At 36.1% G+C, this 20940-nt stretch overlaps 1 protein-coding gene across 1 annotated transcript; it reads left to right on the top strand.

Moving 5' to 3' along the window:
- Positions 1-11599: 11599 nt before the first annotated feature.
- On the top strand, positions 11600-20652 carry LOC111155660 (keratin-associated protein 6-1-like). The gene is made up of 2 exons (XM_022515953.1): positions 11600-11628; positions 20319-20652. The coding sequence occupies exons 1-2, from the start codon at positions 11600-11602 to the stop codon at positions 20650-20652; spliced, it is 363 nt and encodes a 120-aa protein (XP_022371661.1).
- Positions 20653-20940: the final 288 nt, after the last annotated feature.

The following is a 20940-nucleotide window of genomic DNA, read 5'->3' as shown; positions in this document are numbered from 1 at the left end:
TTTTTCCTTTAGAGTAAAAAATTTCTTTTAGCGTAGCTTTTAGAAAAAATCTCCTGGACACAAATTCTCTTAGTTTTCCTTTAACAGAGAAAGTGTTTAGTTCACTTTTGCTCCTAAAGCATACCGTTAAGAATAGAATGTAGGATTCTTTTCTATCAGCACATTAGGAATATTTCCCACTGTCTTTTGGACTCTGTTTCTGACCAAAAAATCCATCATTTCCTATATTTAATATATTATTTATCTCTACCTGCTTTCAAGAATTTCTCTTTTTTTTTTTTTTTTTTTTTTTGTTTATGATGTCTGTGTGTCACCAGCTAGAGACCCTAAGACCTGGCCTTTATTGCCCACCTTCTTGTACTCACTAACATTTGTCTTAAACATTTTTCACTAAACTCTTCTTTCAGGGTTTCTACTTAACTCAGACAAATGAGACCCCAAACCACCCCAGGTGATGGCAACTGCTCTGACAAAATCTCCCATCTGTCCAGACCATCCAGACTCTTTGAGCTAAACCTGATTTGTACCTGTGCAGATGAACCATGGATGACCTCTGGAATGACGTACAATCACCTTTATCTCATTATAATACTAATATCTCTGCCCAGTGAGAAGACTCAGGCTAATTTACATAGCATACGATGTATGTTTAGGTATGTTTCCTTAAGGTGTATGAGCAATCTCATGCCCGCCTCTACATACACAACAAGGCTTCACTATCTAAATATTCATCATAACCCTAAACAAAAAGAATCCGTTCATCTTCTCTTGGGGCATCATGGCTTTGGAAGACATTCCCCATGATTCCCTTATTTACTGCAAACAAATTTCTTTGTGTGACAACTCAACCTTATGCATTTCTGACTCATCAAGGAGAAAACTCACTTTGGTTCATTTGCATATGGACATAATTTTTTGTTTATTCTAATTGGGATTTACAACTTTTTGACTGTCTAAATGTGTGAATTTTACCAAATTTGAGAAAATTTCAACCATTATTTCTTTAAATATGATTTCTGTGTCAATCTGTATTCCCCTGCATTTGAGATTCTAGTGCTATGAATGTCAGAAATTTCTGTATGTCCTACAAATTCCTGAGACTTTTTTTCATAGTTTATAGTTGGATTCCCTTCGTTTTTGTTTTTGTTTTTGAATTCCATAATTTCTCCTGATTTATCATCAGATTTTTGGCTCTTTCCTCTGATATCTCAGTTCTGCTAGTGAACCCATCGAAAGGATCTTTTTTTAACATTTCAGATATTGTATATTTTTAGTTATAAACTTTTCATTTGGCACTTTTTACATTTCTATTTCTCTGTTGAAGATCTCTTCTTTTTTTCCTTTTCTTTTCATTCAGTGTTTATCTGTACCCTATGGATCATACTTATAAAGTTGCTTAGGAACACCTGGGTGGTTTAGAGGGTTAAGTGTCCAACTCTTGATTTCAGTTCAGGTCATGATCTCAGGGTTGTGAGATTGAGCCCTGCATCTATAGTAGTCTACCTATTGTTGTTACCACAAACTTAACAACTTAAAAATTATTATTTCACATTTTTTTTAGTCTCTGCTCAACATAACATAGCTGGCTCTGCTGCTTAAGGATTTCTCACAAGGCTGTAGTCAAGGTGTCATCTAGGTCTGAAACCCAGGATTGACTCAAAGATTGACTTGGGAGGGATCCCATTTCTAAGTTCTCGTGGTTGTTGGCACAATTCAGTGAGTCCTGGATTGTGGGTCTGAGGGCCTCAGATTCTTTCCTTTTTTTTTGACAGAGAGTGAACATGAAGAGGGGAGGGACAGAAGGAGAAGGAGAGAGAAAATCTTAAGCAGGCTCCATACTCAGTGCAGAGCCTGACACGAGGCTTGATCTCACAACCCTGAAATATGACCTCAGCTGAAGTCAAGAGTTGGATGCTTAAATTGCTGAGCCATCCATATTCCCCTAGGGTCTCAGTTTCTTGCCAGCTATTGGCCAGAGGCCACTTTTAATTCCTTCCCAAGTGAACCTCCATTAGGCAGCACACAACATAGCTATATTCTTAATCATAGCCTGCAAAGAAGAAAATATGTAAGAAAGATGGACATTATGGTCTCATGCAACGTAATCATGAAAGTAATATCATATTACCCATTTACACTTTATTGATTAGACGATGCCACAGGTCCTGTCATACAGAAGTGGGAGGGGTAATGCAAGGGTGTGAATATCAGTAAGTGGGGAAAATGTGGGCCATTTTAGTGTATTTGCCAGAGTGGGATATGTCTCAGTTTTCTTCCCCTTTAAGAACTGATCACAATTACTAGGCTTTTGTACATCATATGATTTTATATTTTATCTTAGACATTTTGAATGTTGTGGTATGTTAAAAATCTTGAAAGATTGTTATTTGTTGTTATTGTTGTTTTCTGTTAGCAGCAGATTAGCCTGGTAAGCTTCAACCCACTACAACTTCTCTCTCAAAGTCATGATTGAATGTTATATATAAAAGCTAAAAAAGAAACCTGAAGGCAGAAGGTAAGATTTTATACATTCAGCTATGTTCATGTAATATGTTCTCAGACTGCAATATCTCCTGTCTATTATGAACCTATAAAAATTAGTGTCAAATAACTTGCTGAAATACTGATACTAACCCATATCTATGGCAGATTCTAAATCTTTTGAACAGAGCAATGGGGCAACCTGAACCATATTATTTTCCCTTCCATTCCTAAATACAATTTTCTTTGCCTGGTCTGAATGGTTGATAGGGCTGTGAGCAACTAGGAATAAGTCAAGCTAGGGCTCTGTGTGGATTCCAGTGGAGAGAATTGACCTAGGACTTTCTGCATTGTAGGTTTGGCATGCACCTGACAAAATCCCATATGTCGTATCTAAGCAGTATAAATGAAAATTATTGACAATATCAGCACTCATAGATCTCTGGCCACCTAAGGGAAGTCAACTTCTCCCCAACATGCCAGGTCCCTATTGAGATTGGAAGGATCCTGAAGTACTAATTAAGAAACTGTAGAAATCTATAGGCAAGAAGTATAGAGCTAAAATCATTATAAGAAAAAAATATGTTCCCCTCTCTTTACCAGACAAGAAACTAAGATTTACAAAGGTCAGGGATTTTTCTGTAATCACAAATATTAAAATCAGTACAGCAAAGATGAGATGAATACTGAGGAAAATTATTTCCCAAAGAAAATTAATTGTTATTCTATTAATAACCCAGAAAATCAAACTCTACATAATAAATTAATTAAACAAGTTTTCTTTTTCATATTTATAAGGAAATTCAAATTTATTAGGAAAACAGATAAGCAAATTTAGCATAAAATTACAAAAATAAGAGTTATACCAATATCACCTTGTTGGAACATGAGTTCACAAGTTGAGTTTCATATTCTTTCAGGTATCAAGTGGTATCAGTTCCAGATATCAGACATTTACCAAATCTTATCAGAAGTTTGCAGTGCAAGATAGATTAAACATCACTTGGGGGTAAGACAAAAATTTGTGTGGTTCAGAACTGCTGAGTCATTAAGTGAAGGTGTGGAGGGTGAGAGTCTCCCATGGTGACCTCAATAGTAGCAGCCAAAGCCAGAGCCGTAGCCAGAGCCGCATCCATAACCACAGCCACAGAGGGAGTGGGAGCCATAGCCGTAGCCACAGCCAGAGCCACAGCCATAGCCACAGCCCAGTCTGCGGAAGCCACAGCCATAGCTGGAGCCATATCCACAGCCCAGGCCTCCGTAGCCATAGCCTCCATAGCCACAGCCTCCATAGCCATAGCGTCCATAGCCACAGCCTCCGTAGTAGCTGCCACACATGGTGTTGGTTGTTGGTTGTTGAGGTTGTCCTTGGGTAGAGAAGGTGAGAAGTGTCACTTCACTGTGGACATTTTCCCCCTGCAAAGGTCTTTTATATGCTCTCAGAGTGGGTGTCACCCACAACACATGTCATGTCATTGGCTAATTTGCAGGGCCACTGTGAGTAATTTGTTGACTTCTGGTTTTAGACATGGCTTCGGAGGCAATGAAGAGATCTGCTTTGTTTCACCACATCTGAACCATTCTTTGGGACATTAAGGAGAATCAGATGTCTCATCCTCAAAGCTGTACTCATGAAATCTTTAATTACCCTTTGTAATCAATCTTTATGGCAAGAAATAACATTTTTATTGACAAACTCTGACCTGCTCCAGATAAATAATTTTACCTTCGTTGTATTGACATTCAGCAGATCATAGTATTCTCTCTTAACCTTGAATTCTCCATTATTACCTCCTGCCCCAAACCTATTATTTTCCATGAGGGAGTCTTCTCATTTTCATGCAAGAGATACTTTACCACTAAAAGCCAAGAATTGAATACTTAGTTTCATGATGTTTTTGATAAAAAAAAAAATAGTTTAAAATTCTGAAATACCAGGTCTAAGAAAACCAGAATTTCTCATTTACACTAATATTTCTTAAACTTTTAACACTCTATTTTAAGCATGAAATACTTTCCCCATGGTTTCAAATTTATACCCTGAATTCAGAGTCAGAAAAAAAGAAGAAATGACGAAGTTTCACTGGATTCATGAAATGACATTTTTATGAATTTTTTAAAAAAATTTGAACTCTGTGATCTGACTGGAATATGGTGTTTTTTAATTTAAAACAATAATACTGCCAGAGATAACTTTTCGTGGAATCTACTAGATTTTCCCTAACAAACTGGCTTTTGATAAAATATTTCATACTCTGAAAAATATGAGAAATACATTGCTATCATCATCATTATTATTATGTTATTACTTTTACTACAATGAAGTTCACTATTGAATTCAATGATAAAGTCAAATAACCACTCTGAACCTCTATGTTCCTAGAAAAATCAACTCCTAAGAGTCAGTGGAACACATCTGTTAAGTATAAAATGTGTGTTACTCTCTGTTTGCACATATTCTCCCAATTTTTCTTCAGGAAAAAGATTCTCATTTATTTTTGTGTTAAATATAAGCTCCTTTGGAAGCATATTTTGAAATGTATATTCGTTTATCTCCACCATTTCTTTGTGTGAACGTATTGATTAATGCAAAGGGATAGGGTTGAGACACCAAGTATCTCTAACAAGAATCTGAAGAGTGTTGTTTGCTGACCTATCTACAAAAAGTTAGGATGAAAGAACATTGCAATAGCTTAGAATTCTTTGTATAAGAAAGAAAATCCCACTTAAGAAGAAGACAGAGAAACCTGAAGTACAATGTCAATAACCATGTGCATAAAATCTTTTACATGGTATTAGAAATAACTAGCTTTGCCTATTGCATTGCCTCCCTTGATAATAATGGATATTTCTAATTGGGCAAACTAAAATGAGGGAAATCTCAATATTTTTCTTTAAGTTATCAGTGTTTGAGAGGTTTACATATGAACACATGTAAACTCTGATAGAATAAATCTCTAGTCTCAGTACTGGGTAGGTATAAATAAATCTTTTAAAGGATAGAACTATATGAAAAGAACTAGCTATTCCAAATCAGGACGTCAATCTGAGGACTCAGAATGATTCCAGATTTTGAAATAGTTCTATTATAAGACAAGAACAACACTCTCAAACATTCTTTTTTAAACTTAGTAATGTTTAAAAGCCACGTAATTTAGAAAAGTAGAATAAGCATACAAGCAAATGGCAAAATCTGGAAAGAGAAAATACATATTTGTCATGAAAGAGTTGACTTCCAAATGTAAAGATTCATTAAAGACAGACAAATACTAATATGAGGTAAGACAGGGAACAAATTCAGAAATTCTTCTAAAATTTAGAGTAAAAGAATAATAAGAAAAAAATATACAAAAATAGAAGAGATATGTAGAACATATTCCAGGTATCTAATATTGTAGAGTAAGGATCACACATATAAAAAGTGACAGGGGTGCCTGGGTGGCTCAGAGGGTTAAAGCTTCTGCCTTCAACTCAGGTCATCATCTCAGGGTCCTGGGATCGAGCCCCACATTGGGCTGTCTGCTCAGCAGGGAGCCTGCTTCCCCCTCCTCTCTCTGCCAGCCTCTCTGCCTACTTGTGATCTCTGTCAAATAAATAAATAAATCTTAAAAAAAAAAGTGACAAACAGAAAAGAGGAGCAGAGAAACATTTAGAGAAAGACGTTTTTAGGTAGAGGATTCCTAAAACATAAACATATATTTAGTGTCATATCAGACATTAACAATTAAAGGATACTAATATTTAAATGTCCTGGGAGTTTCTTTGCCTTTTCTGGGAAAAATATTACCTAGGAAGCATAAAATATTTTATGTTTATACACAAAGAGACAAAAATCGTGTAGTTATGAGAACTGCCACTTGAGTACATTTCTTCATCACTACTTATTTACAGTTGTAAAATGTTCATAGTTTTAGCATATACCAGACTTGTTCTGAGAATGATGTGAGATAATGCACATAAGGGATTTCACACAGTAACTGCTCTGTGGTAAACACCTTGTAAATGCTATCTAATTGTTATTATTATTAAAATAATAATTATAAATTGTTTCACAGAGTTCTGACACAAGAATTCCATGAAGAGCACCAGGCAAGATAAACAGAGAATATTCTTATATATAGGAAGAAGCAGAAAAAAAAAAAACTCCATGTGTATAATAGTGTCTGATAACACATACATAGCATTTATTAAATTCCAGGCATGGTTTAAATGCTTTACATATCTTGACACATTTAATTCTCATAAAAACACCAAACTGTAGGTGGTGATTTTTATGTAAGAATAACAAGGCCTAAGAATTTACATAATTTAACCAATGTTATAGGCAGCTAAGTGGAAGAATCTAAATCTCACACAATGCAATATATTTATTCATACATTTTGCCTCATGAGAAAGCCTAGGAGTTGCTATCCCTGTTATAATAATGGATTATTTATAATAGAAATCCATGAATTTAGACTGATGTAAATAACTGAACAATGAAGTGGAAAAACTTCCTTGAAGAAGGCCAACTAATATATTTGAAAAAAAAAAGATGAAAATGAGAAAAATCAACATTCGCAATCCATCATCATAATAAATAATTCAGGCAAGAAAGAAAAATAAGTGCTAAGACTAATGATAAATTTGGGGATTTGAATGGAATATTCATGTAGTCACAAAATATCTCTGCCAAAATATTTCTTAGTGGCTAAAAGAATAATAAAAGTAAATTTCAGGTAGAGGAATCTGGTACTCATCATATTGATGAAGTGTAAAATTATCCCCATCGGTAATGGAACGCATCAACCTCAAGTGCCACCCAATAGAGTCCAACAAAAACCAAACACCAACCCTTCCTTTATTTGCTTGACAAAATGCATAACCTTGTCCTAATCACAAGGAAACATTAGGAAAATCAAAACTGTGGAATATTCTAAAAGAAAGTATCTCCTATAATCTGTAGAAATATTAAAGTCAGGGAAGAGACTTTAAAACAGTGTGACAACTGGGCGCATTTGTGACCCCAGATTAGATTATTTTTCTATCAGAGCATTATTACAACAATTAAATTCTTGGAATGAATATTGTAGAAAGGAAGAGGAGGAGGCAGCTTGGGGTAGGGAGGAGAGCTGAGTTGGCAGTCAGTTCATCGGAAGGCTCAGGAAACAATATGGAAGATTCGAAAGTTGGGATTTCCCAGAAAAATTGTTGGAGGTTGGGGCAAGAAGGTGTGTCCTTATATCCTCCAGTGATCAATCATGGGAGTCTGGCTGCAGGAAGTGGGTGCTATCTTGTGTTGACGGTGCTCTTCACCTGAAGGTACTCTGTAACACCCCCAGCAACTGCACAGTCATTTCTTCATTGCTGAAGAGGAATAGAGTGGTGTTGTACCAAGTGATCCCAGAAGATTTGGACTAAAGGTGATAACACAATGTTTAAACTTACATATGTTAGGGGTGATCCAGTTATAAATATGAAAATATTAATATAAAGTTCTTAAGTAATTCACTTATTACCCAGGATGCTCACTGATATAATTTTGACACTTAATACTTGGATTTTGTTTTCAGAATTTATCATAGAATACCAAGTTGCCCCCCCAACCAAAAATAACACAAAATTGTTTTATATTCACTCAATGCTTGATTGACCTAATTTTGGCACAAATTTCCTTATTTTTAGCATATCAAATGATCTTAATCTCTGTCTTAAAAATATTGGTTTTGGAAATATATGATTATTTTAATTGCTAGAGTCAGAAAAAATAGATTGTGATGTATTTTAGTAAATGATTATCTTGCAATGTTAAAAATGTACTAATGTGTTAATCTCATGAAATAATAAGAGGTTGGGAAATGCTCTAGATTATGACAGACAACAAATTGCAAAGTATGGTAGTTTTCATCCATTGGATTCTCTATCAAAAATAAAAGCTGTGAAGAGACAGACAGAGAGACAGAGAGAGAGAGAGAGAGAGCAGAGAGGGAGAAAGGGGAAATCAAACTGGCAGAATACCAGCAATTGCCAAATCTAGGTGAAGAGCACTTAGCTGTTCATTATACCGCTTTCTCAACTTAACTGAAGGTTTGAAATTTTTCAAAAGTAAATGCTGGGAGAAATCAATCGATATAGAGAAAAACATTATTTTTTACAGTACTGAAATCTTCAGTGAGTCATTTCTTGAATGCCTAAATGTAAGTGACTCCTGTTTGAAAGCTTGAATATGAGTATAAAAAAAGTAAAAGGGAAAATTAAAAAAAACATAAAAAATAAAAATGAAAGAGTGCAACCTCTAGGAAAAAGCATACAACCTCTAGGTAACGCAGAGGGACAATAAGAACAAGTAATTATGAGATGTATGATTGCTTCTGTACTAAGAAAGCAGAAGAAAATGAAAATACAAATTGGGTAAGCGGGAATGGGTAGAAGGAATAAATACAGGAGTGAGACTATTACTGAGTGTATCTTTATATATAGTTTTGATCTCTGAACCATGGAAACACTTCCCATATTTTAAAAACAGAATAAATACACTTGAAATCAAATATAAATGGAAACAAAAGAACTCTTTCTATAAGATAAATAGCATAACTACTCAGGAAGAAAATTAATTCATATCAATGTTGAACACAATATTCTGTCCATTCTTTGTGGAATCCCTTCTAATGCTAAGAATGCTGCAAAGGAATTTTAGCAGTTGCTCAGGGCATTGCTTTCAGTATGCAATCGAGAGTGAATATTGTACACAGGTTTGAATAGAGTTAATACAGTGATGCTGTTGGGATCTGGAGCTTTCAGTGTAAGAAAGAAGCAATGGTGGCGTGGAGTAAAATGTAAAAGAATCTTAGGTTTTTCAGTTTTAGTTGGAATTATTCATCATTTGAAGCTTTTAAAGAAGAGAACCAGCCAATATGAATACAAAGCAGATGCTTTTTTGGGGCTGTTAGTGGTGGCATTTCACTCGATGCAAAATACTTAGAGAAGCTAACATGTCAGCCAAATATGTTCATGCTAAGACAGGCTAAGCGGCAGATCTTGGAAAGCTATAATCCGTAACAGTCTCGTCTCATGAGTCTCTAATTTAGGATCTGTTCTCTAACTCAAGTCAATATCCAATTTCTTTGTGTTTCATTGTTATGACCTACCAGGTAGGCCAAAGGAGTTTTAAAAAATCTGCCATTGCTTGAGATGGACAAGCATAAACCATCTAAATTCTGCATAATATTAAAAGAAAATTTTAATCTTTCAGAATAAATAGGAAAGACAAGCCTTCATAAATAATGGTTTTAAAGGAAAAAAGGGCTCTCTTCTGGGTAACGATTTTCCCAGAGATCTTGATTCCATGGCTTCAACTTTTTTTACTATCTTGGACCAGTCAAAATGAATTGGGACAGATCCATTATCTTACACTAAAATGCTACTTAAACTCGTTCATGTCTAACACAAAAGCTTGAAATACTCTATCAAGAGAAGATAATTGCCAAGTTTACAGATACATTAGTCACAGAAAATTAGTGGAGAAAGAAATGCTTATGGCTACAACCATGAATCACATATATCACAGGAACAAGAAATCTCAAGAAAACCACCAAGTGGCTCTAAGCTTAAATACGTACTAGTTGGTAGAAAAGGTGTCACTTAAAAAAAGCTATATATTTCCAGACACATAGAAGTTAGGTACAACAGTAGGTTTAAACTTCTCTACCTCTTGCATTGAGCAAGCATAGGAAATACTTCTTTTTCTTCTCCTTCCTCCTCCCCTTCTTCTTCTTCTTCTTCTTCTTCTTCTTCTTCTTCTTCTTCTTCTTAAGATTCTATTTATTTATTTGGCAGAGAGAGAGAGAGATCACAAGCAAGCAGAGAGGCAGGCGGGGGGTGCGGGGGGAGAAGGCTCCCTGCTGAGCAGAGAGCCCTATGCAGGGCTCAATCCCAGGATCCTGAGATTATGACCTGGGCTGAGGTTGGAGGCTTAACCCACTGAGCCACATAGGCACCCTGGAAATGCTTCTTCTTTGAATATGCCCCAAAACATTGGTGTGCCTGGGTGGCATCCCAGGTTGGTTAAGTCTCTGACTCTTGATTTCAGCTCAGTCATGATCTCAGTGTCCTGAGATCAGCACAGAGGCTGCTTGGGGTTTTCTCTTTGCCTGTCTCTGCCCCTCTCCTGCTCCTGGTCTCTCTCCCTAATAGATAAATAAGTAAATAAGCCTCCAAACAGACTAGAATTGGAGAATTCTGGGCCAACTTCTGCATCTTCTGAAGGATTTCGCTATTAAGGTTTGGTATGAAAGTACTTTGAATATATAGTGTTTCCAGGCAATGCTTAACTAAATTGACAAATTACCTGTTTTCATCCTCACAACACACCTGCATAGCACATGGTTATCAGTACCTTACCAAAGCAGAAAAATGAAGGCTTCAAGTTTGATACTTCCTTAGTGTTGCACATCAAGGATTTGGTAAAACAACTGAAGTAGAAACATTAAAACAAGATGTCTCCCCAATAAGGCAGTTGTTTCCTTGAATTCATCCAGGGAAAAAAAAAAAAGCCAAAATGACAAATACTGGACTTTAAATGACAAGAAAGCCAGGTTTATTATTCCACACTGAAAGAGTTTATTAGGAAATTAGAGAAATGGTTCCTGCATGAACATCAAAAGGGAGGACCTGTGGCATCATTCCAATGAGAGACCAGACAGTTCTCAGGATCTCAGGAGTTTCACAAGCTCCCACTTCTCATGAGGTAAGTACAGGAAGGAAAAAGATTGCTGTATCCGACACAAAGGGCCTGAAGGCAGCTCTTCAGCAAAGTTGAGACGTGTGGGGCTCAGAACTGGTGAATCCCATGTCCAGGTATGGAAGGTGAGAGTCTCCCATGGCGACCTCAATTAGTAGCAGCCAAAACCAGAGCCGTATCCATAGCCACAGCCACAGAGGGAGCGGGAGCCATAGCCGTAGCCACAGCCAGAGCCACAGCCAGAGCCACAGCCCAGTCTGCGGAAGCCACAGCCATAGCTGGAGCCATAGCCACAGCCCAGGCCTCCATAGCCATAGGCTCCATAGCCACAGCCTCCATAGCCACAGCCTCCATAGCCACAGCGTCCGTAGCCACAGCCTCCGTAGTAGCTGCCACACATGGTGTTGGTTGTTGAGGTTGTCCTTGGGTAGAGGAGGAGAGAAGTGTCACTTCAGTGTGGACAATTCCCCTGCAGAGACCTTTTATATACCCTCGATATGGGTGGGATCCACTGCACGAGTCATGGCACTGGCTAATCTTATGACTAATCTAATTAGTTTGTTGTTCCTCAACCATAAAATAAGTCTTAGAGGTATTTGGGAGGCTCGCTGTGTTTGGCTCTCCATTTGGACTCCCATCCAATCAAGGACTTCAAGGAGAGGAGATACACACTCACACCTATGCAGCCCAGCCTCAAATTAGAATTTCATTTTAGCTTCCTCTAACCATTCTTTGGAAATGGAAAGAAGGAAAGAATACATTTATCAGTCTCAATCTTATTTGCTCTTGGTACTAGTTAGTTTCACTAATGTTTTTTACATTTCATAACAATACTACTACTTTTGACTCTCTTCTTTTGAGCCAAGTTAATTGTTTTCTGCAGGGATTCAGTTCCTTTTTATACTAAAACCATCATGTATCTTTCATCCCCATGATGTTGATAATAATTCAATTAAATTTTCCAAAATACCAAGTCTGAACAAGATGCATCATCCTTTTCTATGTGTACCAATGAGTCTAATTCCCATTTATATTCAATTTCTACTGAAGAACTACAAAGTAAGTTATTCCTTGGAATCCAATTGTTCTGCTTTTCTCTCTCTACACTGAGCATACAATTATACAAATAAGTATTCTCATTAATATTAGAATAATAATCTAAGGAGCTGTCCAATAGGTTTAACATTGCATATTTGCATTTACAATGTATTACACAGAGGTCTGTTCCTTTATCGAAATGCCTAGCATTATTCTTTACGTAACTGATCATACTGCATTCTCTTGCATAGCCCTACCATTCTTAGTCTTTATTTAAATTAATGTGGTAATTCTTCCCATTGGAAGGCACTGGAAAAGTGAGAAGAGTTTCATATGACAGTTAAAAAAATGTACCTTTGTGTCTTTACAAGAATGTGTGTGGGGAGGTGTCATCCACACATTATGTGGAATCTGTCAGTGTTTTTGTTTTTCTAGTGATATTTCTGAGTCAAACTATTACTTTTATGTATCCCCTCATAACCATACGTGGAGACAGGGAGTAAAAGATGATGGACACTCTCTGTATTTTAGTTAACTCTTCTCCATAGATTATAAGAATGAAGACGCAAAATTTTTAAAATTTTCCAATTCATCTGTCTTTTAAGTATATCTAAGGAGTCAACAATGCCTCTTAATAAAATAAATGTTTTCATACTGAGGATCTGATCAAACACATTCAACCTTTCATCTAGTGTGTGTTTTTGAATGTTCTTTCCATGTGTGTCTTTTGGTAGCTTCATTTTTGTAAAATGAGCATATTATTGTGTCATTTTATTCACCATTTAGTGGATTGACATCTTAGAAGGAGAGGACATCTTCACTCTATCGTTTTCAGATTTTCCATACAAAAATTAAAAGTAGTCTCATCTATCACGGTCAATTAAGTAATAAGTTAGAATAAGTTTTTGGTAAAAACTAATTTGAATAACATGCTGATCAGTCTTCCTCTAGATCAAGTTCTTAGAATATCACCTGAAATTGATATTAGTCAGTTAAAAAAAAAAACTATAATTAACTTTTTTTTGGTATTTGATTAATATAGCTATAAAAGACATTATTATTTTGTGCAATACAATACCCCTAATAATATTATTTATGGGGTTATATCTCTATAGAATTTACTTCCTGGGGCTAATTTGTTTCTTTTGAACAACGAAGTTGTCTCTCTGATCATAACTGAGAGCTTGCACCCAAGGAGATTCCATTAACTATTTGTTTTCTGCTGTGATTTTTCTGAACCACATTTAGTTCTGAAGTACATTCCATGACCAAAAGCAGAAGGAAACAACCCTCCTTGTGTCCTTGGTCCTTTCCAGCTGCTCTCACATTTTCTTCTGTTTCATTGCAAAACTGCACGTCTTTTTCCATGGTAGCTTTCTCTTTATGTCTTTCCTCACACTTTTGGTCTTTTGTCCTCACCACTCCACCAAAACTGCTCCTGCAGGGGTCACCAACACCCCAACCTTGTCAAAGCTAGAGAGTCAGTCTTCATTTCACTAAGACTCTGAGTAGCATTCAGATTCACCAGCTCCTCTTCTCATTCCTAAAAAACTCCCTGACGCTTATCTATATCCTACTGCACACATTGGATTTAATTGTAGTATCACCAGGTGCTTCTGGTATAGTATCCCTTTTCTTTTCTCCTCTTCAGATCTTATTTTCAAATGTGAAGGTGCCTAGCTAGGTGCTTGACCTGCCTATAGTTTACATTTAAACACTTTTTTTTTAATTGTTTTTTTTTTCTTTTTACTCTGGTGTAGATAACACATAGTCTGTGTTATATTAGTTTTGTAGTATTCAATATGGTATTTAAACTTTCTTTCAGGATTACTCTGGATACATTATTTTATCCAATTAATCTCCATTCACATTTCCAATTCTGGTATATATCCAAATGATCACTTGACATCTCCTTAGAGTGTAAAATGTCATCAAAAATATAATAAAATGAAACTAAGTTCTAGATTCTTCATAGACTCAGTTTCCTTCCTTCCTTCTTTCCTTCCTTCCTATCTTCCTTCCTTCCTTCCCTCCCTCCCTCCTTCCTTCCTTCTACCTCTTAAAGCATACAAGACATAAATCACTTGGGGTTCCTCCCCCTGGTTTGTTCTTTACTGCATTTCCACATTAACATTGCTAGATTATACATGACACCCAGTTAAATTTGAATTTCAAAATTTGAATTCAGAATATTGAATTTCCCAAATATTACATGGGATATGCTTATATATATAAATTATTTATCTGAAAATCAAATTCTTATTTCCTATACCTAGTAACTGGAAGCTTAGAAACACAGCCTTTATGGGCTGCCCTGTTATAGCCTTGACTAGATCTATGAGCATCTCTTGGAACACTCTTCCTCTCTTTATAATACATAGAAATCAGTAGTCCTTTTGTTCTTCAGATGTAGCAAACCTATTTCCAACTTAAAACTTCTGTTTGGGGGTTGCTGAACCCTTGAAAGTAATAGCAAAAATAGCTAAACCTTTTCTGCCTTTCCCCTGACCATCTAGTCTGAAGTAATCTCTCACTAGTGCTCTTTTAAAATTTACCTTACCTTGCCTTGATTTGTAATGTAAATAGATTTATCCCTATCAGAAATGATCTCCTTCACTTGTCATTTGCTTTCAAATATCTGCCTGCATTTCCTGTCCTTGCTCAATCTAGAATTTAAACTCCATAACAATGGGGATCTTGTCTGTCCTGTTCATTCCTCTATTTCCAATGCTCACAGTAGTGCCTGACAGATGATTGATTCTTAAAAGTTTGATGCATGAAAAGGTTAATAAATGACCAAATCAATGCAATCAAGTATAATTTTAATATTCTTTTATTTTGAAATAATTTGAGTTACCAAAAGTTGCAAAATATATAGAATTTTTCCATTTACTCTTTACCCAGTTACACAACTATGTTAATACCTTTCATAACCAAGTACAATTATCAAAACTAAGAAATTAACCTTGCACCATATTCTTAACTAACTTGAACATTTTATTTGGGTTTTGCCATTTTTTTTTTCTCTAGTGTCCTTTTTCTGGTCCAGGACCCAATTCAAGGTCCTACATGGCATTTGATTGTCTTATGTCTTTAGTCTTCCCCAAACTGGTGACAATTTCTGTATTTTTTAACTTTTATGGCATTAACAATTTAAAAAAAATGTTCTATAGTATGTTGCAAAATTTGAGTTTGTTTTCTTATAACAAAGTTGAGGTTATACGTTTTGGGCAAGAATATCAAAGAAGGTATACCTATCTCTTGTGTCATAGCAGGGAGTACATGTTGTTAGTAAATCTTTAAAATTTTCTGGAGTAGATTTTTAAGTTCAAATTACTAATACAGTAAATCCTTCCATTTCTATATAGCCATGGTCCATGGATTGATTTGTTGATTGATTGATTGGTTTAAAGATTTTATTTATTCATTTGAGAGAGATAGAGCACGAGCAATGCAGGGGCAGAGGGAGAGGGAGAAACAGACTCCCCACTGAGCAGGGAGCCCTATGTGAAGCTGGCTTGATCCCAGGACTCTGAGACTATGACCTGAGCCAAAGGCAGATGCTTAACTGAGCCACCCAGGTGCCCCTGGTCCATGGATTTAAACTTTAGGGATTCTACTGTGGTTTTTGATCATATACAAAATGATAGATGCATACACATGTGAAGTATAAACCGAAGTGGATAATACTGCTTCACACATATACAAAAAAACACCAAAAACACAATAAAACACATTAATCATTCAGATATTTACAACTGAACCTTGCCATGTTTTCTCTATGTAGTCTACGTGACTTCTGCCCTATCTTCTCTACAAATTTTCCCACCTTTCCTACATCTTTGAAACCATACTTTCCTCCCAAGGGTGCATATATGCAGCTAGGAAGGAAGATGTTATTAAAGGAAAAAAGGATTTTGAAGAAGTGGAACACATATGGGTTATGTGATCTCATGGTAGCCAGTAATAGAGTTTTGATTTCACATCTGGAATAAACAAGTCACCAAAGTAGGAGAAAACCCTTTCATTAAAGGCACATGATTTCATTACAGGCATCCTGACACACAGCAAAATTGTCTTGGATATTTTGGTTATGAGGAATTCTTGAGATGGTTATAATGCCAATTAGTTTGAAGCACGAATCCAATAGAGCTTGTGGTTTGCCCTACATACCACTCAGTTGGTGTAGAAGGCCTCGTGTTGATTATAAACTTAAAATCCTAGAAACTGATCCTGCTTTTCTTTTTTTTTCTTTTTTTTAAAAGATTTTATTTATTTGACAGACAGAGATCACAAGTAGGCAGAGAGGCAGGCAGAGAGAGAGAAGGAGGAAGCAGGCTCCCTGCTGAGCAGAGAGCCCAATTCGGGGCTCGATCCCAGGATCAATTTCAGGAGACATATCTAGAAAAATGTTTGTATGACTAATGTCAAAGGCATTACTGCCTGTGCTCCCTTCTAGGATTTTCATCATTTCAGGTCTCATATTTAGGCCCTTAATACATTTTGAGTTTATTTTTGTGTATGATGTAAGGAAGTGGTCCAGTTCCATTCTTTGGAATGTGGCTAATCAGTTTTCCTAAGACCTTTTGTTAGAGAGATTTTTTCTCATTGCATATTCTTTCTTCCTTTGTCTATTAATTGACCATGTAACTATGTGTTTATTTCTGGGCTTTCCATTCTGTTCCATTGATTCAGGTGTCTACTTTTGTGCCATTACCATACCGTTTTGATTACTATAGCTTTGTATATAACTTGAAGTCAGGAATTGTGATACCTCCAGTTTTGTTTTTCTTTTTCAAGTTTGCTTTGGTTATTCGGGGCCTTTCATGGTTCATACAAATTTTAGGATTATTTGTTCTAGTCTCATGAAAAATACTGAAGAAGATAAAGAATTTGAAGTTTATTTCAGTGAAATTTTCAAAGGGTCAATTTCTGCTTGCATCTTGGAAAGAGACCTGTTTTATAATAAGGCAGTGGCTTGTACAGACAAAAATTATGTAAATTTTAGTCTGATCCAAAATAGAGGCAGTGAATATATCCTTGATCTTGGTAGTCTATTCATTAAAGCTGTTTATAATAACCCCTCTTAATTCACCTGATTTATTTCTACTAAATAACAATCTCAGCAATTATAAAATACAAATCAATTGTATCTATTAGTATTTTAGATTTAGTATTTTAGAAAGTAATGTTGGAATTTGGCAAAATTCAGACTGACAATGGATCCATCAAAATTACTTCTTGAATAGAGATCAAATTATGAGGCTGGCCAAAATCAGCCAAAATTTGAACAGAGATCAAATTATCAGGCTGCCTCCAAATGCATGTTCTAAAAGCATCTAGAGGAGAGAATTAGGTAGATGAGATTTCTTCTATAAGCTGAAGATAGCACATAAGACTATATGCAATTTCAATTATTGTAAATTCACTTACTCTTATTTTTGTCCTAATATATGATCCATCTTGGAGAACATTCTATTGTGTACTTGAAAGAAATTTGTGTTTTCTTGCAGTTGGACAAAATGCTGTCTAGAAGAGTGTAAGTTCTAGTTGGCTTATAGTGTTTTATTTTGTTTTTCAAATTTATGTATATTATAATCTTTTATGTAGTTGCTATATCCATTAATCAAAGTGAGATTTTGACATCTTCAATTATTATTATTCCAGTCCTTTTTTTCTTTCAATTCTGTCATTTTTTAAAATTTGTTTACTTTGGTGGTCTGTTGTTTGCACCAAGTGGATTTAACACCAGTACATACCTTATATCTTCCTGAAAGATTACCCTACTTATCATCACAAAATGTCCACCTTTATTTCTATTAAATGGTTTTGTTTTTAAAGTATATTTATTCTGATACTGTTATAGCTACTCCAGCTTTCTTAATAGTTGCTATTTATATAATATGTATATGTATTTCCATTCTTTTACTTCCAAGTCATTTGTTTCAAGAGAATTTGATTGTTGAAACATTTTTAAAAAAATTTAATTTTTTATTAACATATAATGTATTATTAGCCCCAGGGCTACAAGTCTGTGAATTGCCAGGTTTACACACTTGATCGTTGAAACACTTTTATGACAGTTACTTTAAAATTTGTATCATGTGAATGGAAAACCTGATTAGTGTTAGGGTCAGCTAATTATCTTTTCTCATTCAAGGTGTAATTTTCTTGTTTTTTGGTATGATGGCTGTGATAGTAATTTTGTGTATTTGAAGCATCTTGATCTCATTAAAAATTTTTTTTCAAAAGCATGTAGTCACCCTGCTTAGCCTTAGCACATGGGTCTTGTGGATTATGATTCATAATTTTCAGAGTTATTGTGTTATTTTGGTCTGTTTGGTTTAACTTGCACCACTCGCTGTCCCACTGGTCCCTGCCATTGCTACCTGAATTGTGGAAGGAGTTTGGCCAGCCCATCTGCTGTGTATCTTTTGGTGTAATAATGCATGGTGGGATTCCCCACCTACCTCCTTCAGTGCCAAGAGGTCTCTTATAGGAGGTGGGAGAGTCTCAGATATGAGGACACAGTCTTCCTGGATCAGGAAACAACTCCAATTAAAAAACATATAGATGAAAAAAGAAACCACATGGGAAGTTAGAAGATATTTTGAATTGATAAATAAATAAACATTCCAAATGTATGACTTACCACTGAAGAAGTGATCAGAAGGAAATTTATAGCTTTAACTATTTATTTTAGAAAAAAGAACATGTTAAAGATCAGTGCTCTAAGCTACCTTAAAAAGCTAGAAATGAAGGAAAGATTAAATATATAGTAAGAAGAATGATAGAAAAATAAAGACAGGAATGTAATCAATTTAATGGAAAATGAACAAACTATAATGAAAATTAATAATATTATATTTTTCCTCCTCTGACTTACTTTGCTTAGTATTATCAATCCTCTCTAGCTCCATCCATGTCACTGCAAAGGGCAAGATTTCATTCTTTTTTTTTTAATTTTTTAAAATTTAATTTAATTTAATTAATTTTTAAAAAATTTTCGGCATAACAGTATTCCTTGTTTTTGCACCACACCCAGTGCTCCATGCAATCCGTGCCCTCTCTAATACCCACCACCTGATTCCCCCAACCTCCCACCCCCCGCTGCTTCAAAGGGAGCCTGCTTCTCCCTCTGCCTCTGCCTGCCATTCTGTCTGCCTGTGCTTGCTCTCTCTCCCTCTCTCTCTCTGACAAATAATTAAAAAGAAAAAAAAAAAAAACTACTCCTGCTTTTCTTGGGCTATCCTGCTGGGTGAGCTATCACACTGATTGGAGTAATTCAAGGGTTATGCAAGAGAGCTTAGCATGTCAGGTCACAAATCATACTGATTTGACGTTTAGAGAAAAAAATAGTTCTCTTATTAACAAAAATATGTGATGCTAAGCTCATTAGGTAGTTACTTCGAATATTGACTAATCACTGCATATACAATTAGGACAAAAAATATAAAAATTGGATTCCACAGAATAACTTGTATTTGCTTGTCCTTCAGTAGAAGTTAGACATAAGTGAGAATAAAACTCATTCGTATAAACAGGAAAGTAGAAGATACTTTGTTCAGACCTGTTTCCCTTGATTTTAGTGAGTTAAATTATTAACAACATCATGAGCATGAAAGATACATTATGCTTTCAATAGAGAAAAAGGAATTAAATCCTTGAAGAAATTAATTATTTGGATCAAGAGAGAAGAAAAACTCATGAATAGAAAGAAATGTTATTCTCTGTGAAATGCTATACAATAATATAATTATTTGGGGACCAAGACCCTCACAGATGCATTCTTTTTTGAAATAAGGATGATTATAGGTAGTTAAAATGAAGGTCTAATTTGGGGCAGGACTGTGTAGAGTGCATGAGTGTCTCCCCTCATTCAAACCCTAAACTGGATAAAAAGTCCAAACAAAGTAAATCACCTTAATACCTCTGAAGCTTTATCTTATGGTTGAGGAACAACAAACTAATGCAATTAATCATAAAATTAGCCAATGACATGACACATGTTGTGGTGACATCCACTCTGGGAGCATATAAAAGGTCTCTGCAGGGAGAAATGTCCACACCACAGTGAAGTAACACTTCTCCTCTCCTCATCTACCCAACAACAACCTCAACAACCAACACCATGTGTGGCAGCTACTATGGAGGCTGTGGCTATGGACGCTGCGGCTATGGAGGCTGTGGCTATGGAGGCTATGGCTACGGAGCCTGTGGCTACGGAGGCTGTGGCTACGGAGGTCTGGACTGTGGCTATGGCTCCAGCTATGGCTGTGGCTTCCGCAGACTGGGATGTGGCTATGGCTGTGGCTCTGGTTGTGGCTACGGCTATGGGTCCCGCTCCCTCTGTGGCTGTGGCTCTGGCTGTGGCTCTGGCTGTGGCTATGGCTATGGCTATGGCTGCTACTAACTGAGGTCGCCGTGGGAGACTCTCACCTTCCACACCTGGACATGGGCTTCACCAGTTCTGACACTTTCTGAGCCTCATGGTTGGGGGCTGATTATCCTGTATCACTGGTGTTAGACATGACTTTTTCTGAAGACTTGAACTCTGGTGCTTTCTTCTTCTGAACTATATCTCCTTCCTTTCCTGGTTATAACTCGTGAAAAGTAGGAGAATGTGAAAATTATCCTGTGAGCTCCTGCCAGGTGTCTCATCTGGGTGATGTCATGGATCCTGCCTTTTGATTTTCATACA

This window comes from Enhydra lutris, unplaced genomic scaffold (genome assembly GCF_002288905.1).
Source record: "Enhydra lutris kenyoni isolate GAN:26980312 unplaced genomic scaffold, ASM228890v2 scaffoldscaffold43, whole genome shotgun sequence".
NCBI lineage: Eukaryota > Metazoa > Chordata > Mammalia > Carnivora > Mustelidae > Enhydra > Enhydra lutris.
The sequence above is the reverse complement of the archived record's forward strand: the minus strand, read 5'-3'. Positions and strand labels throughout refer to the sequence as shown.

Bases quoted from the DNA above. Each gene is read 5' to 3' on its own strand.
- LOC111155660 (XM_022515953.1), top strand. From the start codon at position 11,600: ATGGTGTTGGTTGTTGAGGTTGTCCTTGG. The intron at 11,629-20,318 runs GTAGAGGAGGAG...ACCACAGTGAAG, and splicing joins GTTGTTGAGGTTGTCCTTGG to TAACACTTCTCCTCTCCTCA.